At 45.3% G+C, this 16,105-nt stretch overlaps 1 protein-coding gene across 1 annotated transcript; it reads left to right on the forward strand.

The window, feature by feature from the left end:
* Positions 1-384: 384 nt before the first annotated feature.
* LOC141940254 (gap junction beta-6 protein-like) lies at positions 385-5,576 on the forward strand. The gene is made up of 2 exons (XM_074861032.1): positions 385-454; positions 2,781-5,576. Exon 2 carries the CDS (start codon positions 2,803-2,805, stop codon positions 3,478-3,480), a length of 678 nt encoding a protein of 225 aa, XP_074717133.1. The 5' UTR covers positions 385-454; positions 2,781-2,802; the 3' UTR covers positions 3,481-5,576.
* Positions 5,577-16,105: the final 10,529 nt, after the last annotated feature.

The raw sequence follows: 16,105 nt of genomic DNA on the forward strand, positions 1-16,105 counted from the left end.
AGCCCACTCTGCCCGCTGCCAGTCCCTTGGCAGGGCTCTGGGCAAGGACGCTCCGGACCAGCCCGAGGGCGCTGCCCGCGGGGGGCACCGGGGGCTGTTGCAGCCCCACTCTGTCCCCAGCCGCTCCCGCCCCGCGGGGCGCCCCGGCAGAGCCCAGCGCCGGCGGCCCCGGCGCAGCCCCGCGGCGGGGATGGGCGCCCACACCCAGCCCGGCCCGGCCCCGCCCCGGGCTCCCCAGCGCCTCCGCGGGCGGCCGGAGGAGCAGGGCGCGGGCGGGGGCGGCTTAAAAGCGGCGGCAGGTGAACGGGGAGGGACCTTAAAGTGCCGGGGCGGCGAGGCTGGGACCGGCCGCTCCGCGGGCACCGACGGACCCGGGAGCGCCGTGCCGTGCCGTGCCGTGCCGTGCCGTGCCGTGCCGTGCCGTGCCGTGCCGTGCCGTGCCGTGCCGTGCCAGGTGAGGGCCCGGAGCGGCTCCGTGTGCTGGAGCGGTGGGATCGGGATCAGGCGGGCCGGGATCCCTGTAGCGTGCGGGGTCGGGGGCGGCCGCAGGCAGCGGAGCGGAGCGCTGCCAGGCGGGGGCACCCACGCCGCCCCCATCCCGCTTGTGCGGCCCTGTCGGCGAGGCGGCCGTGCTCGGGTTGGCGCTGGCTGCCCCCAGCCCCGGGACGGGGCCGTGGCGGCGGGGCAGCGGGTGGGCGGCAGCCTGTCGGGGCGCTCCCGCGGCGCAGCTGGCTCCGGGGGCAGCCGTCGGGCCTCAGAGCCAAAACTGCCGTTTGTCAACGCGTGTCTGCTGACGGGAGCCGGTTGCGATCGGCCGGCGGTTTCCCGCCGCAGAAGGCTCCCCGCGGGCTCCGGGCTCCGTGTCCGCCCCCAGAGCTCCGGCCGCTCCGCAGCGGAGCGGGAGCAAAGCCCGGCTCAGCGCGGGGGACGCGCCGGGAGCCGCCTCGGGGCGTCCAGCTTGTAACCACGAAGCGGGATTTCGAGTGGTTGGCAGGGCGAGTGTCCCTGTAGATTCGCTCACTCCCCCCAGCCAATTCCAGTGTTTCGGTAGTGGCAGATGAGCAGGGAGAGTTGTTGGGTTTTCCCCCTAATCTTGCAGCCCTGGTTCAGAACTGCAGTTTGGGACTGCACTTGGAGGCCAGGTTGTTCATCTAGCATATATACTTCAAATACTTGCCTTCAGTCCTGATTAGCCTCTTGTGAAGGTTTTATTGACTTTGTTTTAATGACTGTGCAGCAGACATGAGGAAATTCTTAACAGAAAGTACCTCATCAGTCTAGGGTTTAGGTCAGTGCAAAAAGTTGCATAAAGTGCTGCCAGTTTCAGCAGAAACAAAACATGAGAAGTCTAAGGAATTCCAGTCACCTTCTCAACGCTTTTATTTTTTCTTTTACCCAATTTCACCTTTCCTCATCACAGTAAATCTGACCTCTCCCTATTGCCTCAAGGCTTGTCAGTACAAGCTGGGCCCTTGTACCAAGGGAATGTGTTGTGGCAGGCTAGTCCTTTAGTTGTGTTGTAACTACACCAGGGTAGAGAAGATTTTTTTTTTTTTTTAAATCTGATATTTTGAAGACTTTGATCAGTGTGGTGTTACAAGGTACCGTGCTCTCCCCACAGCACGCAGCCTGTGCAGAGGTGGAGCTCTTGCCCACAGCCAGCATGGCTCTCCCACAGCAAAGCTGAGCCCTAGCCTTGGAAGGTGATGGACCAGCTATTCAAGTTCCCAGCTCTGGTTTCAAAGTGTTTTGTCCTATTCAGTGATAGCTTCCAAATGGTTGTGATTGGCGAAAGCTGAGCCCTGAGACTGAATTCTGACCTCAGCAAAACTTACATTTAACTCTGAAAGGGCCAGAGAGTGTGGATTTTAGTTTTCAAGAGTAGGAGGAAAGGAGGAAAGCTGAAAAGGAGCTTCTTTGAAGTTTGACCTCCTGTTTATTCTGCTGGGGTGTGATAGCATCTAGAAAATCAACATAAACTCTTTAGCTGAGGGCTTTTTCCTCTCAACTGTGGCTCTGCTTGTCTCCTTTTTGGATGAGATAACAATGAATGTGGAAGGGCAGGCTCTGTGGTATCTTCCTTTGCCTGTTGGCTTGTGCTATATATGCATGCAGAACTGACAGAGCTGGCATGAGGCTTCTCAGCAGTGTTGGTAAAATCAAATGCTGTACTTCTGAGATGAAGGGCTATGTCTGGGCTACAGCAGAAAGCCTTGGAGGCCTGCTGGGCCTGTCTGGGTGAGGACTTCTGCTGAAGAAGGCCAAGCAGTACTTTCCTCGGAGGCAAAGAAAGCACCAGCCCAGCCTTCTAGGGCTGTGGTGTTGTCAGACAAATCCTGTGAAAACTAATAGAGAAGTCTCTACTTTGTCTAGATGTGGTCTTAACTCATGCAGTGATAGTAACTTCTGTTGCTTTGGGAAATACACAGAGAGGAAAAGCACTGACAGGAGTCAACCACAGAAAGGGAAATACCTCAAGGAAGGGAAGGAGGGCATAGAGGATGCATGGAGGAAATATATTTGAAGATGTAACCTATTTCCTGCCCAAAGCCTTGTAGAGAAGTATATCAAGGTATGCTTGTCCTATCATAAATACATGGAAGGAGAGGGTTAGTAAGCTGTTTAAATCCATAAACATATGGGTGACATCAATGAAAGTAACTTGCATTTGCCTATGACTCTTGAATGAGTGTTAGGAAGTCTTCTCATTTGTAGAAGGTCTAGAGCTGATTTTTCACCCTTTGAAAAGTGATCATTTGGGGTATTATGTCATCCTGCAGGTAAAAGGACACAGAAAAGAAGATGGACTGGGGAAGTCTGCAGGCCATTTTAGGAGGTGTAAATAAACACTCCACCAGCATTGGGAAGGTATGGCTCACAGTCCTGTTCATCTTCCGTATCATGATCCTGGTTGTGGCTGCAGAGAGAGTCTGGGGAGATGAACAACAAGATTTTGTTTGCAACACACTTCAGCCTGGGTGCAGAAATGTTTGCTATGATCACTTTTTCCCCATCTCTCACATCAGACTCTGGGCCCTGCAGCTGATCTTTGTTTCCACACCTGCGCTGCTGGTGGCCATGCATGTAGCTTACACCAGGCATGAGAAGAAAAGGCGATTCAGAAATGGTGAGAAAATTGATATTGAAGAGCTGAAAAATGAAAAGATTCATATTCGCGGCCCCCTGTGGTGGACATACACCAGCAGCATCTTCTTCAGGATCATCTTTGAAGCTGTCTTCATGTACGTGTTCTATTACATGTACGATGGGTACCAGATGCCTCGCCTGGTGAAGTGCAGTGCATGGCCCTGCCCCAACATAGTGGATTGTTTTGTGTCTCGGCCCACTGAGAAAACCACATTTACTGTTTTCATGCTTGCTGTGTCTGCGATCTGCATGATGTTGAATCTGGCTGAGCTGTGTTATCTAGTGATAAAAATTTGCATGAAAGAATCCAGAAAAACAACAGTTTTAAAATAATTCCCCAGTTTCAGGATTTCCTAGCTCTCCGTTTCCCTCAAACTTTCTTAGGTGTCAGAAAACAATCAGCAATATTTTCAAGAAAAAGGATAAAAACGTTCATTCATGTTTTATAAATGATAGCCTCCCTGGGAAGCTGCCACTGAGGCAGGTTTTAAAGATCAAAAGCTAATTCAGTATTCCTGCAGCCACAAATAGAGAGAGCAGCCTTTTGGCAGCAGTTTTTCCAAGTATGCCTACTGCTGGGATCCTTTGTTGGGACAGAGTCACTTTTCAAAAAGTGGGAGTGGAAAGGCCCAGAGGAGTCTCTAGTGCCCAAAGGAGAGCCAGAAATCACAAACACATGGTGTCAGCTTCAGAGGCAAGCCAATAATGGAGGGTTTTGGTCAAAAGAGGGGTGAAGTGGTTTGGGGGGAACTTACAGCTTGTGAAAAGAAAGAAAATGGGGAGGTGATTGTGTTTATAGCAGGTGTCCTATTGTCTCCCTAAGTATTCTGGAGAGCAAGGAAAGGGCCAAGGAACACAGGAACTCTATGACAATGCATGTTATCAGCTCTGCTGAGCACTAGCAATGGTTTTTATCTTTTTGTCTCCTCACCTTCACTGAGGAGCATCTGCTACAGGGTTGGGGGTGGCCAGTCTCAACGGCTTGTGAATGTCATTAGGCCAGTGCTGCCTCCCTCCACTCACAGGGGCTGCAGCAGTGGGAGGAATGAAGTTTGCTTTTTCATTCTCTTGGTCTGGTGAAAAAAACGATTGTCACCTCTGTGAAGGTGGTAGAACTGCAACTGTCTTCCTCCTTCTCTTGTTCTCTCCCAATGTTTTGTGAAGAATCTCAGTACAGTAGATTTTATTTGATTAAGAGACTTTTTACCACCTGTGCCTCCTTCAGCTGTGTACCTTTAAAATCTTTTTTTTTTCAGTAAAAGCCAAGAAAAATTGCCTTGTTTCATTCTGTTTGTTATCTAAAAGAAGTGCTTTAACTTACAGCATGATATGCAGTAGACTGCACCTACCAATGCTCCTTCCATCAGTCCCTTTACCCTATCCAACCTGCACAGCTTTTCCTCATAAAACCTTCTCCCTGTCTATCTGAGGTGCCTTTCAAGTGAGTCACAGAATCATCAAGGTTGGAAAAGACCTTGAAGATCATCTAGTCCAACCATTAACCTAACATTGACAGTTCTCAACAGTGCATCAAACCACTCCCAGTCTCTCTGACATTCCACATTGTATGGCTGAGTCACGCTTCCTCTTCTTACAGTAGGTCTAGCAGGAATTAGAGACAGCTTTGCAGAGCTAAAATAGCAAAGGGACCCAATCAGAAATGAGGCGAAACTTGATATTTTTCTTAAAGTTCACATTGCTGACCTGTGAATTGTGTATCACTAACTAGAATAATTATGTGAGTCAGTCTGGTCTTGTCTCTCCAAAGTAGTCTCAAAACATGTTTTATGCCTGTCATAGGCAGCTACACCAGCACACAGCAACACAGTTTAGTTCCCAAGTGCCTGTCCATTGAACCCACTTCTAGAAAGCTGGCTATTTCTCCTCCTTAGCTTTAATAACTGGCTTTTCCTCAAAATGAATGAGCACTATCTCAGCTTCTCTATTTGCATCCATCTCTTACTGTACATTTAAGTTTATCACTGTTGGAGTAAACAAAGATGAATGAATTAAGACCCATGACCCCTCACTGTGCACTGGAAGCAGAGCATAAGCAGGTTCCCATTGCTGGTGAGCTACATCCAGTGTTACAACTTGACTGCAGGTGGAAATCATCTAAGAGGGGAGCAGGAAAACTGTAAAACCACCATCCTCAGAAGCATGAACAAAAATATGTAAAGTCATTAATAATGAGCTGACTGGAAACTTTGACTGTGAAAACATCCTTAATTCAACTCTGAAGAACAAAGCTTGGCACATACCAGGTCTGTGCTTGGTAAAGTTCCTGCATTGTTCCGTGTACAAGTACGAAGAGAACAAACTATCTATGCTCCCAGTGCTTTAGTATTACATTTCTTTTGTAATAACAGAATTTTAATTTTTGTTCTAAAATTATAATTAAAGCACTCTTGTGGTGTCTGTTTTCTGTATTACTTGTATGTGCTGTGTATTGCCTAATGTGTCTAATGAAAATATCTTTACCATAATGGAAAATGTATGCACCAATACTACATTTAGTAGCCAAGGGCTACTGTAAGGATTTTAGCCTTCTGCTGCAGGTTGTTTTTTCAGTTGGTTACATTGTGTGTTACTCTGCAGACTTCATGAGCTGATAGTGGAAGGTCACATATGTGATCCCTGCTAGAAATCAAACGTGCTGCCTAAGTCAGCCTTGTACTAGCAGAACTGCAGCTGGAAAAAGCTAGTGATAAATAACTTAACCACCTCCACAGGGAGAGATTGTTTTCCCAGCCTGTCTTTGAGTTTAACTGGAACTTGGAATGAGACACATCAAAGCTGGTGACACTAACACTAGCAGTTTGGCAACCAGCTTATCACAAAGGGAACAAAGATAGAAATAGGAAGAGTGTCTGGAAGTGGCCAAGAGGGGACTGTGATCCAGAACTGCAGCATCAGGCTGTAATAGCTCTACTGCGACATATTTACTGTCTCTGAGATTAATTTTCTGTGTATATTAAATTTGGCTAAATAGCTGCTTTGTAGGGAAAAAAGTTCAGATACTTCATGGGAATTTAGGAATTACACCTATTGCTGCTTGTGCTGCATTGCATGGTTGACCTCCTACAAATGGATTTCATACAGATTAAAATACAGTGCTGCGTTGAAGCTGTGTGTGTTTGTTCCTGAAATACACTAGAAGTGTCTACATTTCTGGCACTTGGTTCCTAGGCCCTTCTCAGAATGAAGATCCAAGAGTGTTGAAAACAGAAGTAGCAAATCTGAAGTCATGACTGTGAAACAGGCTGATTCCTCACTGTCCAGCGTAGCCAGGATATAAAGTGACAAATAATGTGATATCAGAATTGGGATGGGAAGTGAAGTGGGACTGGCTAGAATTATACCATGATTGAAATCACCAGGGGAAATCACCATTGACTTCATCAAGCTAAACTTTCATCAAAAACCTTGAAACCAAAACTACAAACATGTTAGTCAGAAAGGGGGAGGGGGGAGGGGAAGGAAACTTCACTATTAACTCATAGACCCAGCTAGAGAAAAAAACTCTAACTCCCATGGGAGAAAGAGTGATTTAAAAGAGATCAGAAGTATAAATCTGTATATATGACTTCTAGATATAGAAGTACCTTTATTAAAGGTTTTCTTAGACAAAGAAAAAAAATCCCTCAGATGTTTTACAGTTATCATGAGCCAATGTACTGTGTTATTTCCTATCTGACAGCAAGAATATAAAAGACAAATTATATGGTCCAAACAGAGAAGAGCACTCGTGTGCCATGGAGGCTGAATTCAAAATAACAACACTGTTAAAAGTTGCTTTATTTTGTAAAAAGTGTACTGCAGCAAATAAGCAACAGCTAAGAGCACTTTACTACAAACTGAACTTGGTGAAAATGAATCTCTTCCCTAACCATAATTCCCTCCCCTGCAACTTATGCTAATGTGTTTTACCAGGCAACAAAATCATAGTCAAAGAATTGCACTGGTTTTTGTGGTCACCTGTTCTGATCTTCAGGACAGCCACTACCCAGGGTGTTAATGACAAGTTTCTTTGGATTTTTCACCATCTTATTATCTATACAATCATTTGAACCTGTTTGTAGACAGTGGCAAGAGTAATGGTAACTATCTGAGACTTAATGAGCTAAGACTAATGGTAATGATCTTCAAGATAGTTCAGGAGATATATATACTTTTTTCTCCATCTGACTAACCCAACTTGTCATTGTAATTTTCTTTTACAGAATATATTTCTCTTCTGTAAAGCTGGCCCATCTCTGACCTGGGTATTTTCTCTATAAGCCTTCCTAGCCACCAAAAAAGTCTACTTGCTTAGGCAAGGTGTATCTTTTCTGTTGTCTTGGCAATTATGGTAATATAGACTTGTCAGCTGGGAAAGACAATAGCAGTCTTAAAATGTTTGAGTCAGGATCATAAAATTTGGTTTAAAAGTGTTTTGCAGATCATCTTCTGAGGTTCAATCTTTAAGCCAACACATAAAAATTTCTCCCACACCTATATGTGATCCACACATTAGCAGGAATGCTGCACTTTCTTTTAATGGGGTGACTGGAAAACTTGCTATCTGTTTGGTATCCAACTATTGGTATTTCTTTTGTCACAAGACTTCTTTCACCTGATTTGAAAGTATTACAGCAGTCCTAGTACAGAGTCAACCCTGAATCTCATGGTTTCTGAGTTTCCCCAACTGAAAGTTAAAGGTGACAACTGTGTCATGTTCACAGGGAGAAGAAGAGTTTAATCTAGCCTTGTTTGTTAAGATCATTGCAACAGGTGCCAGAAAAAATATTTTATAATTATTGTGTGGTAAAGATTTCAAACCTATTGTATGTTGCATCATTAGTGTAATGTCTGCTATGGTTAATCATGTCCCTCCTCTAGCTGTTGCATCCTTTCCAAGGACTGAGTGTTTAATATACAATTTAAATAGCTTCCACAATCTCTCCAGCACAAATAAACAAAACCAATCTATACACTTAACCACACACATGTGCACACAGACACAGAGGAACAACTGACTAAATCATTATGTCACTGTTATCTGATAGAAGACTGAGACGTTGCAACATGGATTTGTCAGGAATAATTTCTGCCTATGACATGATAAAAGCTTTTGTGTATAGCAGTAAAATAGTTATTAATGACTCATTGTCAGAGTGTAAGGATCCACCAAATGGGATAAACTGTATGCAGCTGGGAGGAGCTGCAGGTACATGGGAAGATAGGCTTAGAACTTAGTAAGATCTTTATCACCAGGAGAAGTGGTTTAACAAAAGCAGTTTGAGAAGTTAGGAAGGACTAAATACTACTATTGTGAAACACTGAGCACCTGCAGAACTGTAAGATGGAGGTCTGTTCTGAAGCAAAGAACAGTTTTGTAGAGAAGAGCTGGAGTTTTTAGTAGATCATAAGTGGAACGTGTCAATAACATTGTTGACTTGGAAAAATATCATACTGGTATGCATTAAAGGTTTGTCAGAAATAGGATGTTTGAAATGTTTCCAACCTTGTTAGCACCTGGAAGACATTATCTAGACCCTACTTCAGGGCACCATCTGCCCCCAAAGCCCATTTATCAGCTGGAGAAATCCAGGAGTCAGGAATAATGTATGACCAAATGTCTAAAACACAGAAGCTGTGAGGAAAGCCTGAAAGAAATTAGTTGGCCTGGAAAAGTCTGAGGAAACACCCAACAGCACTCTTCAAATATGTAAAAGATTGTGTCAAAGAAGATGATGTTGCTCTTTACATCCACTGGCAACAGGACAAGAAGTCATAGGCTTACGTTGCAATGGGATGTAGACTAGTCACTGCAAAACCTCTCTGTGAAGAGGGCTAAGCACTGACTTGGATGAGAGACATTCCATCACTGAAGATTGTTAAATGGCAACTCAGTTCAACATCTGTTGAGGATAGTCTAGGTATAGGACTCTGCTCTACGACAGAGGGAACTTCTAAAATCTGTGACGAAGGGGACCCCAACTGAAAGTCACTTGTACAGGTTCCTTTTGCTGAGCCAAGGCTCAGCTGCTGAATCAAAATCTTTTTCATATAAATTCAAGTTTACTTGTCAGTGCAGGGTCTGTCCAGTACGATCTTTGTCAGCGTCATTCCTTTGTGCTTGTAGCAATTGTAATAATATGTTCTTGTGCTATAATAACTTCCACCTGACAAAACATATGAGTAAATAAAATTGTAATTAATATAAATGAAGTTGATGATGGAATGTATTTCTTTTTTTCTCCTCATCACAGTGGGTAAAAAGCCCCTTCTGCCTTCGTTCTGTGTCTCACAAAATAGGCATTCCTCCCAACAGGAGGAAGACTGAAACCCAGATCAATTTTCAGTTTTGCTGCCCAGCTGATTATATGTGTGAACATTGATGGAGTTCATTGAAGCCTGGTCTGTGTCCAGGAGAAGTTTCACAGAAATAGCCATTTTGTGTTACTGGTTTCTCTCATTTCAAAGGCAGACCATCACATGCAGCAGTCTGAATTTTGTAGATAAATTTTCTTATACATGAGCTTAATTTTCTATTTCAGAGCAAGATATCTATTACTGTTCCTTTCCAAGAAAGGCACTGAGTATTTAAGGCCTTTACAAATTCATTGTGCATGTCAGTGAGGTGTATTCCTGATAAAACATACTGTATTTGCTTTTATCCTGAATACAATATTTGCTTTTATCCTGAATACAATGAAAAAGAACATCCTTGTTTAGGAGCATTGGTTGTGGTTTGGCACTACGAATTGTTCACTGGTAGTACCAGTTTAGGGCATTAACACTGATGTCATCCCTTCCTGCTCATACTTATCCTGTCTGTGTCTCTCTTCCACCCCATTCAACACTGTGCCTCCACTCCAGGACCTTTACCCTTTACTGTGCCAGCACAGTTGTTTGCACCGCTGCACTCAGCACTGGATTGGCTCACTGTTGTAGCTGATGAAGAAATAAATGTTTTGCTTTGCTGCATAGTTTTTTAGCTGGATCAATTCCTTGATCTGGCTTACAGTGAGGCCACATTAACTTCTATGCTGACGTGACTGTGGGGCAGTAGGCCATGGTGTTGGGCAAGAAGAGCTGCAGGGAGTGAGCAGAAGGGGCGGAAGGAATGGCAACATGTTAAGTTTATTTGCTGCTACACACACTGCAATTTCAAACCACAGCCTCTGGCTGTATTTTTATAAGTAACTGCTACTAGAAAGGCAAAAGTCTTACAGCCTTTTCCCTCTTTAGCTGCTGTACCCTTCCCTGCTCTCTACTGTCTGCTGGCCCTGTTTCTCATCTACTGGCCATCTCCCTTGCTCCAGCACAACCTCCCCTCAACCTTTGTATGAGTTGATTTAACTCACTAACTCAGCAGAGGACTATTTGAACTCTGCATTTTGATTTGTTTTAAGCTCAGTTAGCTTTCTGCCAGGCTTGTGTCAGGCATGAATGTATTTAAAATATCAATATTTTTATTTCTTCATATTTCTGCCAGTAGTGTGGAAAAAAAAAAGCGTCACATCATGACAGAATGATAAAAGGCACCATTCCTCTCAGGATTCTGCATGTCCTGTGTCTCTCTTTTTTTAATTCTTCCTCCTAACAGATGCTGTGCTTGTACAGTTATAGTTCTTCCTCTGCTACATGGAGCTTTTGCTTCCATGAAGATGACCTGAAAGCATTTCACTGCTACATATCCCAGAACAGCCTGATTTTTATGTTGTATTAGGAAACTTCTCACAGTTTCCAAAGGACTTTTGGGAGGAAACCTGTTCTGGTGTGAGTAAAACAGCAGCCTTAGAGTCTCAGTGCCATTCTCAGAACCGTATAACCTACGAGTCATTAAGTCCTCCTATACCTCCATTCCTACCAACTAGAAGTCACAATAACTCTTCCTACAAACTAGAAATAAGTTCTTATTTGTTAATATGCTGTGTTCTCTAACATGTTTGTCAGTAGTGTCTAACAGAACAGAACACTAATCACTAATTGGTACAATAATAATAATTATGATATGAGATTAAATTACTATTTTGGTCTTTTTATTAGCATTTTTAGCTAAATAGTTTTAAAGTCTTTCGACTCATCCATGCAGAAAACAACTGGAGAAGAAAAGATTTTCATCCTCCTTGCTTCAGACTGTGCCTCCTGAGGTAGCAGTACCCTTTCTCAGCATTTAAATACCTTTAGTGCCATCTTCTGTAGCACAGCGGCATGTCAAGCGCAATTCTTTTTATTAACATACCATGCAGTGCCACAACAAGCTGAGCTGAAGGCATTTGTAGCTTTTTCTTTTAGGCTGACTGTGTGGAGAGAACTGCTATCAGTACTGCCGAGCCATGTATCACTTTGGCGTGGCTTGTTTAACGACGTGGATCGCAGTTTAGGGGTCCTTCCACTAAGCTGTGTTTGGAGGCACAGTTATGGTAAGAGTGATCCTCTTCTGTACTTCAAAATAGATGCTTAAATTAGAAATAACATGGGGTAAAACACTGTTTTGGATCAATGGTGATCTGAAAAAGGTCCATTTTTCTTGTTGAGCAGCAGCTCAGGTTCAGCCTAAGATCAAGATATATCTCCTTAATTTACGAGATTTTATAAATCTTGGTGTCTATTTTAGATCTTCTTTCTTTGTACCTTGCCATACAAACCTGATTCTTTTGATCTTAAAAATACCTGTCTTACTGTTCTGTCTGCACACTTCTTGAATTCACTTTGCTTCTGCACCAGCCAGATCATATACTGCTAAAGTTCTGCCTATGTGTGAAACAGGGGTTGCCACCTGTGTGGAGGTTTGGACAGAAGAGGAAAAGTGGTACTAAAGAAGATAATTAAAGGAAGGCTGAAAATTATTTAAATATGCATTTTAATGTAATGTCACCTTAAGTTTTATCACAGAATCACAGAATTGTCTAGGTGGGAAAAGACCTTGAAGATCATCCAGTCCAACCATCAACCCAACATTAACAGTTCCCCACTACACCATATCCCTCAGCGCTAAGTCGACCCGACTCTTAAACACCTCCAGGGATGGGGACTCCACCACCTCCCTGGGCAGCCCATTCCAATGCCTAACAACCCGTTCTGTAAAGAAATACTTCCTAATATCTAGTCTAAACCTTCCCTGGTGCAACTTGAGGCCATTACCTCTTGTCCTATCGCTTGTTACTTGGTTAAAGAGACTCATCCCCAGCTCTCTGCAACCTCCTTTCAGGTAGTTGTAGAGGGCGATGAGGTCTCCCCTCAGCCTCCTCTTCTCCAGACTGAACAACCCCAGTTCCCTCAGCCGCTCCTCGTACGACATGTGCTCCAGACCCTTCACCAGCTTCGTTGCCCTTCTCTGGACACGCTCGAGTAATTCAATGTCCTTTTTGTAGTGAGGGGCCCAAAACTGAACACAGGAATCGAGGTGCGGCCTCACCAGTGCCAAGTACAGGGGCAAGATCACTTCCCTGTCCCTGCTGGCCACGCTATTTCTGATACAAGCCAGGATGCCATTGGCCTTCTTGGCCACCTGGGCACACTGCTGGCTCATGTTCAGCTGGCTGTCAATCAACACCCCCAGGTCCCTCTCTGACTGGCAGCTCTCCAGCCACTCCTCCCCAAGCCTGTAGCGCTGCTGGGGGTTGTTGTGACCCAAGTGCAGCACCCGGCATTTGGCCTTATTGAAACTCCTACAGTTGGCCTTAGCCCATCGCTCCAGCCTGTCCAGGTGTCTCTGCAGAGCCTCCCTACCCTCGAGCAGATCAACACTCCCACCCAACTTGGTGTCATCTGCAAACTTACTGAGGGTGCCCTCGATCCCCTCGTCTAGATCATCAATAAAGATGTTAAACAGGAGTGGCCCCAAAACTGAGCCCTGGGGGACACCACTCGTGACCGGCCACCAACTGGATTTAACTCCGTTCACCCCAACTCTTTGGGCCCGGCCATCCAGCCAGTTTTTTACCCAGCGAAGCGTGTGCCCATCCAAGCCACGAGCAGCCAGTTTCACCAGGAGAATGCTGTGGGAAACGCTGTCAAAGGCCTTACTAAAGTCAAGGTAGACAACATGCACAGCCTTTCCCTCATCCAATAAGCAGGTCACCCTGTCGTAGAAGGAGATCCGGTTTGTCAAGCAGGACCTGCCTTTCATAAACCCATGCTGACTGGGCCTGATCATCTGGTTGTCCCGCACGTGTTGTATGATGGTACTCAGGATGAGCTGCTCCATCAGCTTCCCGGGCACCGAAGTCAAGCTGACAGGCCTGTAATTTCCCAGATCATCCTTCCGACCCTTCTTATATATGGGTGTCACATTGGCCAATTTCCAATCTGTCAGGACCTCCCCGGTCAGCCAGGACTGCTGGTAAATGATGGAAAGTGGCTTCGCAAGCACCCCAGCCAGCTCCTTCAGCACCCTCAGGTGTATCCCATCCGGTCCCATAGACTTGTGTGTGTCTATGTGATGCAGTAGGTCACTGACTATCTCTTCCTGTGTGGGGGGGTCATTCTCCCAGTCTCTGTCTTCTGACTGAGGAGGCTGGATTCCCTCAATACAGCTAGTCTTGCTATTAAAGACTGAGGCAAAGAAGGCATTAAGCACCTCCGCCTTTTCCTCGTCACTTGCTACCATGTTTCCTCCTGTGTCTAGCAGGGGATGGAGGCTCTCCCTGGTCTTTCTTTTGCTGCTCACATACTTACAGAAACATTTCTTTTTGTCCTTGATTGCTGAAGCCAGATTAATTTCCAGCTGGGCTTTAGACCTCCTGATTTCCACCCTGCATAGCCTCACAGCATCTTTGTAATCACTGTGAGTGGCTAGCCCCTTCTTCCAAAAGCTGTAAACTCTCCTTTTCTCCCTGAGTTGCAGCCAAAGCTCCCTGTTTAGCCAGGGTGGTCTTCTCTGTCGCCGGCTTCTCTTACAGCATCTGGGGACCGCCTGCTCCTGAGCCATTAAGACTTCCTTCTTAAAGAGTGCCCAGCCTTCCTGGACCTCTATACCCTTCAGGACCATCTCCCAAGGGATCCTGTCAAGCAGGTGCCCAAACAAGACAAAGTCAGCCCCTTTGAAGTCCAGGATATCAGTTCTGCTTCCCCCTCTCCTGGCCTCTCTAAGAATAGAGAACTCTATTATTTCATGATCGCTGTGCCCTAGTCGTCCTCTGACTGCCACATCACCCACCAGTCCTTCTCTGTTCACAAAGAGGAGATCGAGCAGGGCACCTTCTCTGGTTGGTTCACTCACCAGCTGCGTCAGGAAGTTGTCTGCCACACATTCCAGGAATCTCTGGGACTGGTCCCGGTCTGCTGTGTTATATTTCCAGCAGATGTCTGTGAAGTTAAAGTCTCCCACAAGAACAAGGGCAAGCGATCGTGAGATTTCTCCTAAATGCCTGTAGAATATTTCATCCACCTCTCTGTCCTGGGTGGGTGACCTATAGTAGACTCCTACTACAACATCTGCCCTGTTGGCCTTCCCCCTGATTCTAACGCAAAGACACTCCACCCTGTCTTCACTACACTTGTACTCAAAGCAATCATAACAGTCCCTAACATACAGTGCCACCCCATCACCTCTCCTTCCTTGTCTATCCCTCCATCAACAGGCGCACTCCAGTTGTGGGAGACATCCCACCATGTTTCTGTAATAGCCACTACATCATAATTTTCCTGTTTCATCACGGCTTCAAGCTCCTCCTGTTTATGTTTATGTTGCTGTCTAGTGTCTAATGAGAGTGGAGGGAACCCTTTAAACATAATAAGATCCTAGGGATTTGGAGCACACTGAAGCGGCATCTGGCCACTGGCAGTGCTGTGCACCTTTAAAGATAAGTGACAGCGAGGAAGCTAGCAGGATGGCTCTTTCATGGGAATCCCTCTGTCAAAAAGTCCACATCAAGAGACACTTTTTAACACCACTGTTTAAATCTGAGAATATCTTGCTTCTGAATAAATCCCTCAGGAAGACAAGTCCTGCTTTTTCTATCTCCCCCCTATTTGGCTTTAGATCCTCCTGTTCTAGTGTGCAATTTACAAATACATCTCCATACTACCTCAACAGGCTTTCATGCTTGGGCTTTCACCAGTATATAATTGGTCCTTTATCTTAAAGGCTGCTCCCTTCAACTTTCCTCTGGGGATTTTGCATCCTTGCCTGTCTCATTTTCTACAAATGTCCCAGAGGGTTTTGTCAACAGTACAAACTTTTTCTTGTCAGAACCCAGAAGGGAATTCTTGAAAAGGAAACTGTTAGCCAATGGGTGTAGTCCCATGGTAGGTAGGCACTGCATCAGATTATCCCCATTCAAAATGTATTGAATTCTATCTTAAAAACCTTCTGTGGCAGTACTGAAAAACTACTCTAGAACCTCACTGCTCTCCTGAGTAAGAATATTTTCCTTACAGAAAGGTGTCAAAGCCAGTTTGTACAGATGGTGGGAAATACCACTTGAAACCCTGCAGAGACTGAAAAAGCCATCATGGAAACACCCAGTGCTTCATGCTGTGAAACCTTTTGGACAGATGGTTGGAAGTGAAAGACCTCTCTCTATCCCTCCCAAAAATCCAACCTCCTGCCCTTCAGCTGACCTGATGAGCCGAGGGACTTCACTGCGTGAAGGAAGTTATAATGTCAAGTCACTGGGCTGCTGGGATTTCCTCTCATACCCTAACGTGGAACCTCATGCCCCACTGCTTCAGGATCCACATTGCGATACTACTCCACTTACCATCATGGCAGCACTGTGTTTCAGATATATCACCCATCTCTGAATAGAGTCATTTGTCCTTGTGCCACCAGCAGTGCTTAAGTCAAGAGAGATCTTCCTCCTTAGTGTTTTCAGCTGAAAGACTTACAGGGAGCAACCAAGTGTTGCGAGGATACAAGAACATGGGGATGGTCTGGTTCAGTTTGTCACCAGTCCTCTGCTACACACAGTTCCTCAAAGCATCTCAAAATTTTGCTTGGATGGTATTTTTACTGAATAGA

The sequence above is a fragment of the Strix uralensis genome, chromosome 2 (genome assembly GCF_047716275.1).
Source record: "Strix uralensis isolate ZFMK-TIS-50842 chromosome 2, bStrUra1, whole genome shotgun sequence".
Classification (NCBI taxonomy): Eukaryota; Metazoa; Chordata; class Aves; order Strigiformes; family Strigidae; genus Strix; species Strix uralensis.